The following is a 17,635-nucleotide window of genomic DNA, read 5'->3' as shown; positions in this document are numbered from 1 at the left end:
AAATAAAACAGATTCTCTGCTATGACGTAGCTATAAGATTTCATGCCAGTCACAAATCCAGGCCTCATTTTCAAACACCCCCTTGCCTCTATTCCCTCTTCTCTCCAAATGCTCGAAAAATAATGCCTGGTCTCCTGAATGTTCAAATAACAACCAGATGGGATAAGTTTCTTTTATCGCTTATTAAAAAAAGCGAAGGTCCTGACGCCCAAGTTGTCGTATGACCCTCCGAGAAAAATAGCGCTCACAGCACACGATAGTCCAGACCTGGGTCTCTCTTTGCGCTCGGCATTCTGGCAATATAAATACTGGCACGCGAGCCAGAATGTTGACATCCTCGGGGAGGCGAACGCGGCGAAGGGTTAGGGGGAGGGGGTGTTGAGAAAGAAGAGGGTCTCCCCTCCCCCTCCCCCTCCGATGCGCTCGTCTCCTCTGACCTCCGCGACGCTCTGGGTCCCCGAGGATGGAATGCTGAGTGCAAAGAGAGTCCCAGGTTAGCCTGTTTAGCGGCACAAGGGAAGGGGAGGGGACTCCCAGCCCCACTCGGCCGCGCACTCGCTTTTTCTTCTCTCGCCCCCTCTCCCCCCGTCCCTTTTCTTGAGCCGCTATCCCAGGTCTGGACTAAGCACACGAAAGAAATCTAAGAGAACTGGGCTCGAATTCAAGCGCAAAGCATCATGGTTCTTGTTTTGAATTAAACAAAATGGCGGTCGGATCGCGGTGGAAAACTGTTCGGCGAAAAAACCGTCTGAAAGACCGAAAATATTCGCGTTAGCTGTTATAACAATGCCAAACACTCCAAAGGAGAAGAAGCGAAAGGTGGGCACAAAATCCGGGCGAGAGGTGAAGCCAAAGCGGTTGAGATTTGATGGGAACACTTCTCCCACGAAGAAATCCAAAGCTAACAGCCGTAGCAGATCCGATACAGGAAAGAAGAAACGTGTACAGAGTAATAAGGCCCTGAGTGCTGTAGAGGAAGATGGATGTTCAGGTCAAACAGGAGAAGAGCTTTCTTTGGAGCGTGTACTGGAAGAGAACGCTGAGAAACATAACTTGACTGCGACGAATGTGAAAAACATTTTACACGTGAGCCTTATTTTGTTTGTTTGTTTAATATTAAGGTACACTCGTACCTATTATCGGCCACTTTAGGTTTACGCTTGAATATCTCGCGTACAAAAAAACACATTCAGCTTTCAATATTCATAACAATAAATGTTTGACTATTTGCCCCCTATTTGCCATAATAATTCAGCCTATTAAATAACCTTGATGTCTACAATTAAGAGAAAATGCCTTTTAGCGAAGAGTGGTTCGTTTCCCTATGATCTGCCGATAATAGGAAGTGACCGATGGTATGAGTACCCTACAAACAAAATAACAAGTGGCATTATTTAGAAATTAAAAATTATTTGGATAGTCTAGCATTCAGAGGCACCACTTGTGCACAAAATGCCCCTTCAATTTTAAATCCCCCTTAAAATACTCACAGATAAAAAAGTCGTATTACTTATTTTCTTTGTTATCTTATCAAAAAAGAAATGTTGGCATTTTGTTCAAAATGATCATAACAGGTGAGAGGAGTGGCTAGGTAGTTAAAGTACTAGTCCGCGAGCCGGTGGCTAGCAAAAAATGTCCGTTTACTTTGAGAGCTGACCAAGTTTTTACCTTCCTAAGTTAAAGTAATGTCAATGTAAGTTCATGTGCAGGTGGCAGGAGAGACTGTTAATTAGGCCAACCCTCCCAAATCGTCACATTTAAATTTCCTCCTTCTTGCTCTTTATGGCCAGGTATGGCATAGCTGTCAACTCTCCCGCATAAGGCTGAAGTCTCAAGATTTTGAGCCTTTTCTCAAGCCTAATTTTCTTGAATATCCATACATTTGCTGTATTTTCCCGCATTAGCCAACTTGGTACTTCTGATACATTCACTGTTTTTTCTCAAGATTTTTCCTAAAGCAAGGTTGACAGCTATGGTATGGCCACAATCTTGGACCATTGTTATTAATGGGCAGAGAAGGGCAGAGGCGAGATAAATCCCAATAAATCCTCAAAGCTCATACTGTACAAAAGAATCAGAAACAACTATTGCAAAGACAGAGAGATTGTGAACTGATATCCCTTATTCCTATATCCCTTCAATGTTGGCCCACATTGCCATTTATACTGCCACCCAAAAACTTTTCCTCACTTAAAAACAATCTTGCATTATAAAATTTCAATCAGCTGCTGAAGTAAACCAACTTGTGTTTTAACCGTTAACCCTTTCTGAGCACTGGCTCCCGGCCTAAACCATTAGCAAATAATACATCCTGTTCTTATATATGCAGTTCACCACAAGATACATGTATTAGGAACTGGAGTATATGCTATCCCTAGTTTCTTTGCAGTTAGCTGTTAAAGTCATCAATCCCAAATGTTGATGAAATGTCATAGTTTTTGTTTTGTGATGATTTTATCTGACAGAGAATTATCAAAGATGACCAGTTCCACGCAATGGTCAGACAAGCAGTGGAACAAGCAGTGGGACACGATGAGGAACAGGATGAGGACTCTTCAACAAAGACAGACAAAGGAACAGACTTTCTACCATTGTTTGTGAGTTACTTTTTCCACCATTTCTAAAAGTCAGGCACATAAACATATCCATCCAGGAAACTAACCCAGGAAAATAATAAATCATACCGTATGAACAGAATGCTTCTTTTTACCTTCTACATTATAGAAAGTATTTTGATTATAGAAAGTATTTTGATTATAGAAAGTGCAGGGCTTTCCTAAAAATGCTTATCATGTTCTCCTAGTTCTATTGTCACACAAGGCCTTTAGCTATTTCTATTGCAAACAATGTATAGTTAGGCCTGTAGCAGATCATTCCTTGCTGCCTTTCTTGGGCAATCTAACTCTGCAATGAGCAGTCAACTTTGATAGTCTGTGTTTATTATTTATTTTATTTGTGTATTTTTTTATTCATTTAATATTTGTTTATGCTCATACTTTTCTACTGTATGTACTGTATTTGTTAAAATAATTTTAATTTATTATTTTTATTTTTGTGTTCATTCATGCTACTTCTTGTAATGCCAAAAAACTCACAGTAACCATCAATCTACTATTCTAAAATTCTAGATTATTTTGATATGATTACTGAATGCTTGTACTTTATGATCCAGTCTTGTTGATTTAGATCTGGTATATTTAGGAACCCAAGTTAACAAGAGCAAAACGCAAAGAGACCAACCAGCAGGATCCAATTGCAAAATTGGTAAACAGTATATGAGGATTTCCTTTCTTTAGAATCATGATTTGAATGATACTCTATATACTTGTTTGATGTACATTTGCTTGAAAGATTTAGTGTTTGATGTGGGAATCCCCACAAACCCAACTTGTTTGATAAGATAACTGAAGTGTAGTGGTCAGGCCATGAAACCAGGTAATGGGCGGTCAACTTGCACCATCAAATTTTCACCTTATTTCTTTGTTGTTGTTTTTTAGGATTTATTTTCTCTGTACTTGTTACTCATTTGTCAATGATAGTTATTGTTATCTATAGAACTTTAAGCAGCCCATAGCCAAAGATTGTGTACAAGATACTGTAATTGTGTACCAATATAATAGTGTTCCAAGATAATCTTACATAATATCTTATATATTACATAGTGGTATCCATTTTCTCTGAATATCTCCCATTTGGAGGTTAAATCTCCTTTCATTTGCATCATCTGGGGCACAGGAAGCGATTTTGCCATCTTTTTTTATATGCTTTCAAAATTAAAAATGGTGGGTATTCTGAAAAAGAAGGATGGAGTAACCCCATTATGTGCAATGTGAAGGATGGGGTAACCCCATTACCTGGTATGTGCAATTTGAAGGATGGGGTAACCCCATACTCTGGTATGTGCAATGTGAAGGATGGGGTAACCCCATTACCTGGTATGTGCAATGTGAAGGATAGGGTAACCCCATAACCTTGTATATGCAATGTGAAGGACGGGGTAACCACATAACCTGGTATGTGCAATGTAAAGGATGTGGTAACCCCATTACCTGGTATGTGCAATGTGAAGGATGTGGTAACCCCATTATGTGCAATGTGGAGGATGGGGTAACCCCATTATCTGATATGTGCAATGTGCAGGATGGGGTAACCCCATTACCTGGTATGTGCAATGTGAAGGATGGGGTAACCCCATTATGTGCAATGTGGAGGATGGGGTAACCTCATTACCTGATATGTGCAATGTGCAGGATGGGGTAACCCCATTACCTGGTATGTGCAATGTGAAGGATGGGGTAATCCCATTACCTGGTATGTGCAATGTGAAGGATGGGGTAACCCCATTACCTGATATTCCAGTTCTCCATGAATGTTGTCAAATATATGCTTTTGAAATGTGTTTAATAGAATAGAAATGAACTAAAAATGAACTAAAAGATGTGGTTTGCTAAGAGCCTGTTTAATAAAATAGAAATGAACTAAAAATGAACTAAAAGATGTGGTTTGCTAAGAGCCTGTTTAATAGAATAGAAATGAACTAAAAATGAACTAAAAGATGTGGTTTGCTAAGAGCCTGTTTAATAGAATAGAAATGAACTAAAAATGAACTAAAAGATGTGGTTTGCTAAGAGCCTGTTTAATAGAATAGAAATGAACTAAAAATGAACTAAAAGATGTGGTTTGCTAAGAGCCTGTTTATAAAAGGTGCCCACGTATAACAGTGCCCATGTATAACAGTATACCAAAAGATGGATCTCTACCTTTCCCAGAGAAATTTTCATATTGACCTGCAAACAAGGATTTTTTTCTCATTCAAATATATGAAAGCACAAACTAAAAAAATTTAGATAAATTTGTGTATTATTTTATAGCCAGCTATTGTTTGTATTTTGTTTCATCTTATGTTTGTTCTTTGTCGTGTCTGCTCTCTGTCCCCATTAATTATTGTAGTAATAAAAGAATGAGTCCCCATAGATAAGCTTTCTGCTTTTGGAACTATTACTAGTAAATATTGTTTAAATAAATAAAAAATAATAAAAAAGAGGAAAAGTTGAGAGGCAGTACATGATTACATGTCAATCATGTAACGGAAGAAAAACGTGTGTGCGATTATATATTCATTTTTGTAAATGTGATGAACATACATTATTTATTCATTTTTTCCTTTCAATTATGTTTCAGACGAATTCTCCTGCCAAGAAACCAGTTCCTCAGTCAATGGTATGCCTAGAGCGAGAGATCTTGCTGAAGGCAATCCCTATCCAGACCGGGGAAGGGAGGGTTTTTATGCCGCCCTCTGGAAAAAGGGCTATGACTTCCAAATGAAGTTGGCAAGATATGTTGACTTGATGCTCCAGGTTACCATGGCAACCGGTCTTGTCCACATAGGTTTTTCATATTTTGGTCCTGATTTCAAATTTGAGTGCATCCTTGGGCTTTGTAACATTGGTTAGAACATTAGTTTTACAACAGCATTGAGGTGGTGTTACACAGGACAGCTTGCAACAACGACTTTTCACTCAATGCCATATCACGAAAAGTTGATGCCATGTAACTTGGTAATGGGAGCAGCACAGTTTTTCCCTTGACAGCACATTGTAGTTTTCGACTTGCATTCAAAAACTAGCAACACAATACGCTCAAAATACCTTTATTCTGATCCTCCAGGTCCATTTCCATGGCTCCAAAACATAATGTGCACTCCTTGAAGGCTTCTGGAACTGCCATCACAGATTCATTTATTTCAGTTTATAATGTAGTTGTTATTTACAGTTTTATGATCTGGAGTTCCCTGAGTCTTCATCGGATGAAGAGTACCAACCTGATGGCGAGGAGGTAAGTGATCTACTGTAGGGGGAGGGTATAGAGGGAGCATCTAGAGGGAGGGTGTAGGGGAAGGGTCTAGGGGGAGGGTCTAGGGGTAGGGTATAGGGGGAGGGTCTAGGGGGAGGGTGTAGGGGAAGGGTCTAGGGGTAGGGTATAGGGGGAGCATCTAGAGGGAGGGTGTAGGGGAAGGGTCTAGGGGGAGGGTCTAGGGGTAGGGTATAGGGGGAGGGTCTAGGGGTAGGGTCTAGGGGGAGGGTCTAGGGGTAGGGTATAGGGGGAGCATCTAGAGGGAGGGTGTAGGGGAAGGGTCTAGGGGGAGGGTCTAGGGGTAGGGTATAGGGGGAGGGTCTAGGGGTAGGGTCTAGGGGGAGGGTCTAGGGGTAGGGTATAGGGGGAGCATCTAGAGGGAGGGTGTAGGGGAAGGGTCTAGGGGGAGGGTCTAGGGGTAGGGTATAGGGGGAGGGTCTAGGGGTAGGGTCTAGGGGGAGGGTCTAGGGGTAGGGTCTAGGGGGAGGGTCTAGGGGTAGGGTATAGGGGGAGGGTCTAGGGGTAGGGTATAGGGGGAGCATCTAGAGGGAGGGTCTAGGGGTAGGGTATAGGGGGAGGGTCTAGGGGTAGGGTATAGGTTGAGCATCTAGAGGGAGGGTGTAGGGGAAGGGTCTAGGGGGAGGGTCTAGGGGTAGGGTATAGGGGGAGGGTCAAGGGGGAGGATCTAGGGGGAACATCTAGTGGGAGGGTCTAGGGGAGCATCTAGAGGGAGGATGTAGAGGGAGGTCTATGGGGAGGGTCCAGGGGAGGGTCAAGGGGAAGTGTGTAGGAGGAAGGTCTAGAGCGAGGATTTAGGGGGTTCAAGACCCTTTTTTGGGCAAGGAGAAAGTCCTTCTGTACATTATATACCTATATATATTGTGTTTTATAACAAATGTCACAAGAGTGGAGACAGCACTACCCCTAATTGGTGCATACTAAGAGCAAATTTGAGCCAAAAAGCCATTTTTTCTTCCCCATTGGGTCAAACGTATTTTATCCAAAAGCACTCTTGAATTGTTATGATGTTGTTAGACAGGGAACTAACATTACTGTTATGATGGAACTATATATTATGGAACTAACATCACTGTTATGATGGAAAAATAATGGAACTAACATTACTGTTATGATGTTGTTAGAGTGAAGACACTGAGAGTTATGTTTCTCAACTCAGGTATGGGCAAGTTTTTTAATCTCTCAGGCTGTCAAATACTGTATCCTATAGAATTGCACATGGCTTAGTACATGCTTATATTACAGCACATTGCTTGTTTTTATAGCACATGCTAATAGATTTACACGAATTCCAGTGACCTGGCCTCGCCTGGTAGAGCTGGTAGTCCAGATAGCATGAATACAGATGATACACCCTCATGCTCACCTCAAGGTTTGTCCAGTTTGATGTTGAATAAAGGTATTGGCAAAACACGACACATTTACCTAGGTCCCTTTAGCCCCCCTCCCAAAAAAAAAAATAACTAAGCAATAAAAATGTTGCTCAGACAACTTGTCAATGTGCAGTTTTATTAATTCAGAGGTTGGTGGACCTGGTTGGGGCTTATGTCACAAGCTCTTTAATCAATCTTTCCTAGTACAATGAGTGCATTGAATGTTTGATTGGTTACAGTAGGTAGACCTTTGACAAGACACAGATCGCAGGAGATGACATTCAAGGAGCCTTTGCCAGTGTCTTCTGGGACCCCTGCTAAGGTACAGCACAATCTTTCATTTGCAAAATACCTAATAGATCTGGAAGTTTCTTATAAAATGGGTTGATGGGTTGATAATTTAAGGCCTTCTTACATATCAAATACATAAAGTACAATTTGGTGATGCCATAGATCAAACTGCGTACCAAAGAGTTATAACCTTTTTGCTACTGTACTTTTCTGCATTGCTATTTTTTATACTGCCAGGCTGACTTGATAGCAAAGCGAACAAGGTCTCATGTACAAGCCATTGAAGAGCCCATAGATGGTAAGCATGGAATGAGGAAAAAAGAATAGTCTGACACAAAGTACTTACGTGCATACATTCTTGAACAAAAAAAACCTCATTTAGAATAACAGGAATTGCCAAAAAGAATAACAATCCAAATCATGCAAAACCTTAAAATAATACTGCCTCTACACCCTATGTGGTCTGTTTTTTTTAATTTAAATATCCAAAGAAGGATCCCATTCTACGAATAGAAAATTGTTGTAAAACTGTTGTGTTTTATGCTGCCAGACTACATGCTTGCTGACACATTCTCACCAAGTTCTGTACCCTAGCCTCCTATGCACCGCTCTTAGGGACCACGCTTCCCTAGGCCCCACGAGCGCTTGCTCCACAGAGCGGCCAAACAAATGAGCCATTGTTTTTACATTGCCAATCACAATCGAGCAATTGTTTGTGAACAACCAATGAAAACATTTGTAGCAGTTTAACAACAGTGTCTGCAGGTCAACTTTCCAGGATTTGAAAAGTGAACGCTGATTGGCTAATTCGTTTGCCGCTCTGTGGAGAAGGCACTTGTGGGCCTAGGGAAAGGCGGTTCCTAAGAGCAGTGCGTAGGAGGCTATCTGTACAATATAATTTTTTTCTTGTTATCTTATTTTCATGTTGCCAGGTTTGTTGCCCGATTTTTATGAGCCCTAATCATTCTCTTGTTTTTTAGATTCCATGCTACCAGATTTCATGCCGGATTTGTATGACACTCTGTGTGAGGATGACCTGGACAAGGATGACATCCAGTTTCAGATGTGGCTACAGGGGCTTTTGAATGAAAATGGTGAGTGATAGTATGGCTTGACAAACAGTTAGGGTGACTGCCTGATTACTTGCCCACCTGCCCAACAGATAGACATACAGATTAACTTTCATTTAAAAAAGACAGACAGACGGATGGACAGACAGACATACAGGTTAACAAGAGACTGAAAAAGTCAGGAAGGTGACCTTTTAAACAGTACCAAGATTATGCTGACATTTGTTGAATTAGGTGAACTACCAGATGAGGTACCAAGATTATGCTAACATTTGTTGAATTAGGTGATCTACCAGATGAGGTACCAAGATTATGCTAACATTTGTTGAATTAGGTGATCTACCAGATGAGGTACCAAGATTATGCTAACATTTGTTGAATTAGGTGATCTACCAGATGAGGTACCAAGATTATGCTAACATTTGTTGAATTAGGTGATCTACCAGATGAGGATACCGAGGAGGACATGGAGTACAACTTCATGGCAGAAAACCTCAAGGAAGAGAAGGAAGAGTATAGGAATGATCGTGCTGTTAGGATACCAAGTAAGTTCATTCACTTTGATGGATGATGCATTCACTTTGATGAATGATGCATGATAAATTATTATTTTATAGAGAAAGAAGTTGATGAATTGTTTCAAGAGCTTTTGGCCCAGGTAAAGTGTACAGTAGGTCTTGTTAGTCCGAGACTAGTGACTACTAGTCCTACTGCTTTGAGAGCTGGCCTAGTTTGAAATGCAAAACAAAACTTTTTTTACCTTTACTTATTTTGAAACCTGACTTTCAAATCCTCAAAGCTCATTAACAACAAAAGTATCAGAAACAGCTATTTGCAAAGACAGAGAAAGCATAAACTCATATCCCTTATTGTCAATGTTGGCCCACGTTTCCATTTATACTGCCACCCCAAAAATATTCCTCATTGACATTCAAACAATCCTACTTTTGTAGCAAACCAACATGTGTCTTAATCACTGTCTGAGCACTTGCTCCTGGACCATGATGCACCATGATGCAGGTCTAGGGGTGGTTTCATGGGTTTAATACTATATACTGTAATTATAGATTTCCTTATTGACAATTGATGGGTTGGAAGAGTGGTGGTAAAGTTTTCAAAAATTGAACCACCATTTGAAGATCCAACACAGCCCGCCTCCCTCCCTGAAATGACAAGTAACTCTATGTTTGCCGAGGAGTATTGTTAAATACTATTGTTAAACCAGGAAGATGTCTGCTGACCTGTACATTTTGAATTCTAGTTTGGGGAGGATGATGATGATGATTACTCAGCAGGGAGTTTTCGGTAAGTGGTACGAGAGCAACAACTTGTATGTTTGAACTGTGTATAACCAGTTTGCGTGCCACATGGCTGGATGGTGACAGATCATAGCAGAGTCATAAGGCAAATGACTTTTTTGCAAATGGGAGTTTTAAGAAAAATTTTCAATGTCAAGTAAAGGAGAAGGCACATTTCAGACTTCTTTTCCGTTCCAACACTCAGATACTTGAAAGCTTTTCCTGTTTTATAATGTGATAATTTTCCTGTCATCTATGAGTGCTGGTACACACAAAAAGTCCCATAAAGTTTTGATATAAGGGCTTTACGAGTCAGCTCGTAAATGTACTCCTTGTAGAAAAATAATTAGAGGGTTTGTTTGTTTCAACAACAACAACAACAAATATTACAGACTAAAGGTATCAAATGCAAATGTACATTACTTAGTTCGTTCGATGCCGAATTGTTCATGTGCTACTTCCTATCAATCTTCTTATTTCATTTTATTACAAATTCCACAAAATCTGCCATATGAGAAGTCAGGATATTTATTTCAACCAAATTAAGATCTTCTATGCTTGCTCTAAACCTGGGCTACCTTAATAAGATATGTTCATTAAGTGTAGTGATGTACATAACAAGAACACTAAAAATGCAGCAAACCATAACTTAGTACTTCCAAAGGCTCGGACTACATTAGCAAAAACAGCTTTAAGTTTGTAGCAGCTAAAAGGTAGAATGCATTGCCACTAGAAATCAAAGAAGCCAAGTCAATCACCGCCTTCTCGGCAAAACTAAGAGAATATATCATAACACTGTTAAATAAGTTTATAAATCAGCAAAGGATTCTTATTGTAAATAGTTTTGTCAAAGATTTTGCTGTAATCAGATTTGTAAATAGCTTTTATTTATTTTGTTTCTGTTGAGGGCCACGCATACATTATCATTATGATATAAAGCGAATCCCTCATTAAAAAGGCATCTATCTATCTATCTGAAGAAGCAAAAAGAAGCATACAAAACTGGGCAATTGCAGCCTTCAAAATTGCTTTTTCTCACCAACATATCTGTGTTTAGTTTATTGAAATATTTAGCATAATATTTTATTTTTATTTCAAACTATGAACTTGATGTACTGCATAGGCCATCTTACTGGCAGTGCCTTCTGGGTATGGGCTATTATTATAAAAGTGACAATAAAAATAGCATTTGCCAAAAATCCAACCATTTAGCCAGATCAACTCTTTTAGGTCAATGCTGCTCAGTGAGCTAGAAGAGCCCAAAGGTCCATTGTTCACACCCACCCAATGGGAGCAGCTCCACACTCAGATGTGGCAGGTATGATCAACACAATGCAAAAGAGAACTGGCAGGTATGATCAACACAATGGAACTGGCAGGTATGATCAACACAATGCAAAAGAGAACTGGCAGGTATGATCAACACAATGGAACTGGCAGGTATGATCAACACAATGCAAAAGAGAACTGGCAGGTATGATCAACACAATGGAACTGGCAGGTATGATCAACACAATGCAAAAGAGAACTGGCAGGTATGATCAACACAATGCAACTGAGAACTGGCAGGTATGATCAACACAATGCAAATGAGAACTGGCAGGTATGATCAAATGCAAATGAAAACTGGCAGGTATGATCAACACAATGCAAATGAGAACTGGCACAGTTTCTTATTTTCTTATTGGCACAGTTTTCTATTTACTGGCTGTTGATCATACCTGCCAGTTCTCATTTGCATTTGCAAATGAGAACTGGCAGGTATGATCAACACAATGGAACTGGCAGGTATGATCAACACAATGCAACTGGAAGGTATGATCAACACAATGCAACTGGAAGGTATGATCAACACAATGGAACTGGCAAGTATGATAAAAACAATGCAACTTGAAGGTATGATCAGCACAATGCAACTGGAAGGTATGATCAACACAATGCAACTGGAAGGTATGATCAACACAATGCAACTGCAACTGGAAAGTATGATCAACACAATGCAACTGGCAGGTATGATCAACACAATGCAACTGGCAGGTATGATCAACACAATGCAACTGGCAGGTATGATCAACACAATGCAACTGGCAGGTATGATCAACACAATGGAATTGGAAGGTATGATCAACACAATGGAATGGCAGGTATGATCAACACAATGCAAATGAGAACTGGCAGGTATGATCAACACAATGCAAATGAGAACTGGCAGGTATGATCAACACAATGGAACTGGCAGGTGTGATCAACACAATGCAAATGAGAACTGGCAAATGAGAACTGTTATAGTGAAATACATCTCAGCAGAGAATATATTTTCCAGTTCTTGAGATGTGGTATATGGTTTTCTCGCTCAAAAATTCTTTTTTTTCCTCCCTGCTAGCTCTAATGAAAAAAGAAAACATAACTTGTGCAAAACAGAGGGTACATAAGGAAATTCTAGCACAAAAACATCTAAAAGCTGTTTGATTGTCTTCTTGTGAGTAAATTCGGCGCAATGCAAACAGATTTCACATCTACATACTCTTTAAGCCGTCTATTTCACTTTCAAGAAATGACGATTCCACGGTGTAGTTTCGCTTTGAAACAAATGTGTGACTGCTCCTTTAATTTTTCTTTACAGATAGCTGCTTGCAGGAATACCTCATGTCCTGGCAGCCATTTTGTCTTTTTTTTACTGCATACTAACTGGGGAGAAGAGGGGGAAGGGAGAAAAGAATCCTCTTAACTTTACAAAAATAGATGTTGAACTTGTTTGTACTGTGCTTTCTCCAAGCATACACAGCTGCTCACTCAGATCTACCTGATGTCACGAGAGGACCCAACCCTTCAGCAAGAAGCAAGTGTCTGCAAACAGTACATCAATGAGCTGCAAGGATTCAGTGACAGGGCCACATCCGCTCATCTGATAATGGCACTAGGGGGCGGCGATCTCCCTGAATCAGCATTTAGCACCCACGCCCTCCCAGAAGCTTACAGGTAAACACTTTGAAATAGACAACATTTATTGGCTATATTGCTCACCATTATAACTGTCTCTCATGCATTTGACAGAATTGTGAATGAGCCTTACAAAGCCCCCAAAAGCCCAAGCAAGATCAAACCCAGAGGAAAGGCATTAAAGGCGGGCAAGGAAGCAGTACGCAACACTCCTCTCTCCCAAACCAATATGGAAACCATGTGCACTCATTCCCTTTTTAAATACAAGAAGATTCTGCCCCACTTCACACTCTTCCCAAATGACCCAACCATCCCCTCAGACAAGAACAAGAACTTGAGAGTGAAGTTCACAGAAGCTGAAGATTGCCTGCTGGCTATGGGTATGAAGCAATTTAATCACTGCTGGGAAGTCATTAGGGATAATTTGCTTCCTGTAAAAGACCCGAAGCAGCTGCAAATCCGCGCAAAGAACCTCAGTGCTGCAAGGGCTCCAGACAATATTGTCAAGCACTTGAAGAAAACAAAGGCTTTGTGGAAGATACCATCAGAAATCACTGCTGTTGTGTGGATAGGTAAGACTGGTTCTGATAATTGAAAGCGTAGCGTGTCGCAACACTGCATGTTACATATTCTTTAAAAGGGGATGGACAATAAAAATTGAACAGCCAACTACCCCCCCTTCCCCTTCCTCTTCTGGATCCTCCTTTGTACATCTCATGATTTAAAGCTGCATTGTCACCAGTTCACTTTTGGTAGAAAGCTTAACCGTTAGAAGACAAAAGAATCTATTAGAATCTGAGATATTTAACTGGCCATCCACTCCAAATTATCAATCACATCCTCAAAGAAACTTCCAATAGTATTAGTATCCAATATTTTGAATTTTCTTCGCGTTATCATAAAAAATAATCGGAAATTGCTACGTAATCGACCGGAAGTAAACTGTTGACAATGCGGCTTTAAGTGTCACATGGACAGAGTGAAATTTGACGGGGTGGGGAAGGGTTTGTGCTGGCAACATCTAAGGTCACTCATTCTAATTATCCTTCCCCAATTATAAATCCTATGTTATAAACTGGTTATATCCGGGTCATTGACCTAAATTATTTAAACTTATTCCTTTAGATGGACGATTGAGGGAGTTGGAGGAGCCAAACTGGCTAAAAAAGCAAACACAGAAAGCTCTTTGCCAGGCAAAGGGAAAGCCACAACGAAAAGCACCTTCCGTAGTGAGCTCATCTCCCTCTGGGAATGCCACAGTGAACTCAGCTCCTCCTGGGAGCACTACCCCCATAGTGAACTCCTCGCCCCATCTCACTCTTACCGAGGCAGAGGGCTCTTTCTGTCCCAAGCCAGATAATCCCAAAGAACCAGATAAACAAGATCAAATGGCAAAGAGCAACTTGACTTCACCACAGGAAAACGCTCCCACTCCTACAGAATCACAAATTGTAAGTTGTGGTGTTCATACTTACGTATTGATATATGAAGAAACTAGTTTTCAGTTTCAAAAGTTATGGTTACTTCCATTGAGCCATCTTGGTTATGATGCTGACAAGTGTACTTGATATCTGTCATACTATTATGGTGATACTGACAAGTGTACTTGATATCTGTCATACTATTATGGTGATACTGACAAGTGTACTTGATATCTGTTATACTATTATGGTGATACTGACAAGTGTACTTGATATCTGTCATACTATTATGGCGATACTGACAAGTGTACTTGATATCTGTCATACTATTATGGTGATACTGACAAGTGTACTTGATATCTGTTATACTATTATGGTGATACTGACAAGTGTACTTGATATCTGTCATACTATTATGGCGATACTGACAAGTGTACTTGATATCTGTCATACTATTATGGTGATACTGACAAGTGTACTTGATATCTGTCATACTATTATGGTGATACTGACAAGTGTACTTGATATCTGTCATACTATTATGGTAATACTGACAAGTGTACTTGATATCTGTTATACTATTATGGTGATACTGACAAGTGTACTTGATATCTGTCATACTATTATGGTGATACTGACAAGTGTACTTGATATCTGTCATACTATTATGGTGATACTGACAAGTGTACTTGATATCTGTCATACTATTATGGTGATACTGACAAGTGTACTTGATATCTGTCATACTATTATGGTGATACTGACAAGTGTACTTGATATCTGTCATACTATTATGGTAATACTGACAAGTGTACTTGATATCTGTCATACTATTATGGTGATACTGACAAGTGTACTTGATATCTGTCATACTATTATGGTGATACTGACAAGTGTACTTGATATCTGTCATACTGACAAGTGTACTTGATATCTGTCATACTATTATGGTGATACTGACAAGTGTACTTGATATCTGTCATACTATTATGGTAATACTGACAAGTGTACTTGATATCTGTCATACTATTATGGTGATACTGACAAGTGTACTTGATATCTGTCATACTATTATGGCGATACTGACAAGTGTACTTGATATCTGTTATACTATTATGGTGATACTGACAAGTGTACTTGATATCTGTCATACTATTATGGTAATACTGACAAGTGTACTTGATATCTGTTATACTATTATGGTGATACTGACAAGTGTACTTGATATCTGTCATACTATTATGGTGATACTGACAAGTGTACTTGATATCTGTCATACTATTATGGTGATACTGACAAGTGTACTTGATATCTGTCATACTATTATGGTGATACTGACAAGTGTACTTGATATCTGTCATACTATTATGGTGATACTGACAAGTGTACTTGATATCTGTCATACTATTATGGTGATACTGACAAGTGTACTTGATATCTGTCATACTATTATGGTGATACTGACAAGTGTACTTGATATCTGTCATACTATTGTGGTGATACTGACAAGTGTACTTGATATCTGTCATACTATTATGGTGATACTGACAAGTGTACTTGATATCTGTCATACTATTGTGGTGATACTGACAAGTGTACTTGATATCTGTCATACTATTATGGTGATACTGACAAGTGTACTTGATATCTGTCATACTATTATGGTGATACTGACAAGTGTACTTGATATCTGTCATACTATTATGGTGATACTGACAAGTGTACTTGATATCTGTCATACTATTATGGTGATACTGACAAGTGTACTTGATATCTGTCATACTATTATGGTAATACTGACAAGTGTACTTGATATCTGTCATACCTGACAAGTGAACTTGATATCTGTCATACTATTATGGTGATACTGACAAGTGTACTTGATATCTGTCATACCTGACAAGTGAACTTGATATCTGTCATACTATTATGGCGATACTGACAAGTGTACTTGATATCTGTCATACCTGACAAGTGAACTTGATATCTGTCATACTATTATGGCGATACTGACAAGTGAACTTGATATCTGTCATACTATTATGGTAATACTGACAAGTGTACTTGATATCTGTCATACCTGACAAGTGTACTTGATATCTGTCATACCTGACAAGTGAACTTGATATCTGTCATACTATTATGGCGATACTGACAAGTGTACTTGATATCTGTCATACTATTGTGGTGATACTGACAAGTGTACTTGATATCTGTCATACTATTATGGTGATACTGACAAGTGTACTTGATATCTGTCATACTATTATGGTGATACTGACAAGTGTACTTGATATCTGTCATACTATTGTGGTGATACTGACAAGTGTACTTGATATCTGTCATACTATTATGGTGATACTGACAAGTGTACTTGATATCTGTCATACTATTATGGCGATACTGACAAGTGAACTTGATATCTGTCATACTATTATGGTAATACTGACAAGTGTACTTGATATCTGTCATACCTGACAAGTGAACTTGATATCTGTCATACTATTATGGCGATACTGACAAGTGTACTTGATATCTGTCATACTATTGTGGTGATACTGACAAGTGTACTTGATATCTGTCATACTATTATGGTGATACTGACAAGTGTACTTGATATCTGTCATACTATTATGGTGATACTGACAAGTGTACTTGATATCTGTCATACTATTATGGTGATACTGACAAGTGTACTTGATATCTGTCATACTATTATGGTGATACTGACAAGTGTACTTGATATCTGTCATACTATTATGGTAATACTGACAAGTGTACTTGATATCTGTCATACCTGACAAGTGAACTTGATATCTGTCATACTATTATGGCGATACTGACAAGTGTACTTGATATCTGTCATACCTGACAAGTGAACTTGATATCTGTCATACTATTATGGTGATACTGACAAGTGTACTTGATATCTGTCATACTATTATGGCGATACTGACAAGTGAACTTGATATCTGTCATACTATTATGGTAATACTGACAAGTGTACTTGATATCTGTCATACCTGACAAGTGAACTTGATATCTGTCATACTATTATGGCGATACTGACAAGTGTACTTGATATCTGTTATACTATTATGGTGATACTGACAAGTGTACTTGATATCTGTCATACTATTATGGTGATACTGACAAGTGTACTTGATATCTGTCATACTATTATGGTGATACTGACAAGTGTACTTGATATCTGTCATACTATTATGGTGATACTGACAAGTGTACTTGATATCTGTCATACTTTTATGGTGATACTGACAAGTGTACTTGATATCTGTCATACTATTATGGTGATACTGACAAGTGTACTTGATATCTGTCATACTATTATGGTGATACTGACAAGTGTA

The 17,635-nt window shown here is 39.2% G+C and overlaps 1 protein-coding gene across 3 annotated transcripts in view; it reads left to right on the top strand.

Moving 5' to 3' along the window:
• Positions 1–660: 660 nt before the first annotated feature.
• The window catches only part of LOC5503829 (GON-4-like protein), a 47,712-nt gene continuing 30,737 nt past the window's right edge, over positions 661–17,635 (top strand). For 2 of the 3 annotated variants that reach the window (XM_048727378.1, XM_048727377.1), the window contains exons 1-17: positions 661–1,086; positions 2,466–2,597; positions 3,202–3,264; positions 5,182–5,220; positions 5,773–5,835; positions 6,996–7,030; positions 7,167–7,243; positions 7,484–7,566; positions 7,773–7,833; positions 8,516–8,629; positions 9,040–9,150; positions 9,223–9,263; positions 9,867–9,910; positions 11,134–11,221; positions 12,680–12,882; positions 12,958–13,415; positions 13,969–14,294. In XM_048727378.1, coding sequence (XP_048583335.1) covers positions 787–1,086; positions 2,466–2,597; positions 3,202–3,264; positions 5,182–5,220; positions 5,773–5,835; positions 6,996–7,030; positions 7,167–7,243; positions 7,484–7,566; positions 7,773–7,833; positions 8,516–8,629; positions 9,040–9,150; positions 9,223–9,263; positions 9,867–9,910; positions 11,134–11,221; positions 12,680–12,882; positions 12,958–13,415; positions 13,969–14,294 — 2,238 coding nt within the window. In that variant the 5' untranslated portion in view covers positions 661–786. The remainder of the gene's footprint in view (positions 1,087–2,465; positions 2,598–3,201; positions 3,265–5,181; positions 5,221–5,772; positions 5,836–6,995; positions 7,031–7,166; positions 7,244–7,483; positions 7,567–7,772; positions 7,834–8,515; positions 8,630–9,039; positions 9,151–9,222; positions 9,264–9,866; positions 9,911–11,133; positions 11,222–12,679; positions 12,883–12,957; positions 13,416–13,968; positions 14,295–17,635) is intronic. The other variant, XM_048727376.1, reaches the window with a different exon arrangement.

The sequence above is a fragment of the Nematostella vectensis genome, chromosome 5 (genome assembly GCF_932526225.1).
Source record: "Nematostella vectensis chromosome 5, jaNemVect1.1, whole genome shotgun sequence".
NCBI classification, from domain to species: Eukaryota; Metazoa; Cnidaria; class Anthozoa; order Actiniaria; family Edwardsiidae; genus Nematostella; species Nematostella vectensis.
Note: the sequence above shows the minus strand (reverse complement) of the source record. Positions and strands in the feature narration are given on the sequence as shown.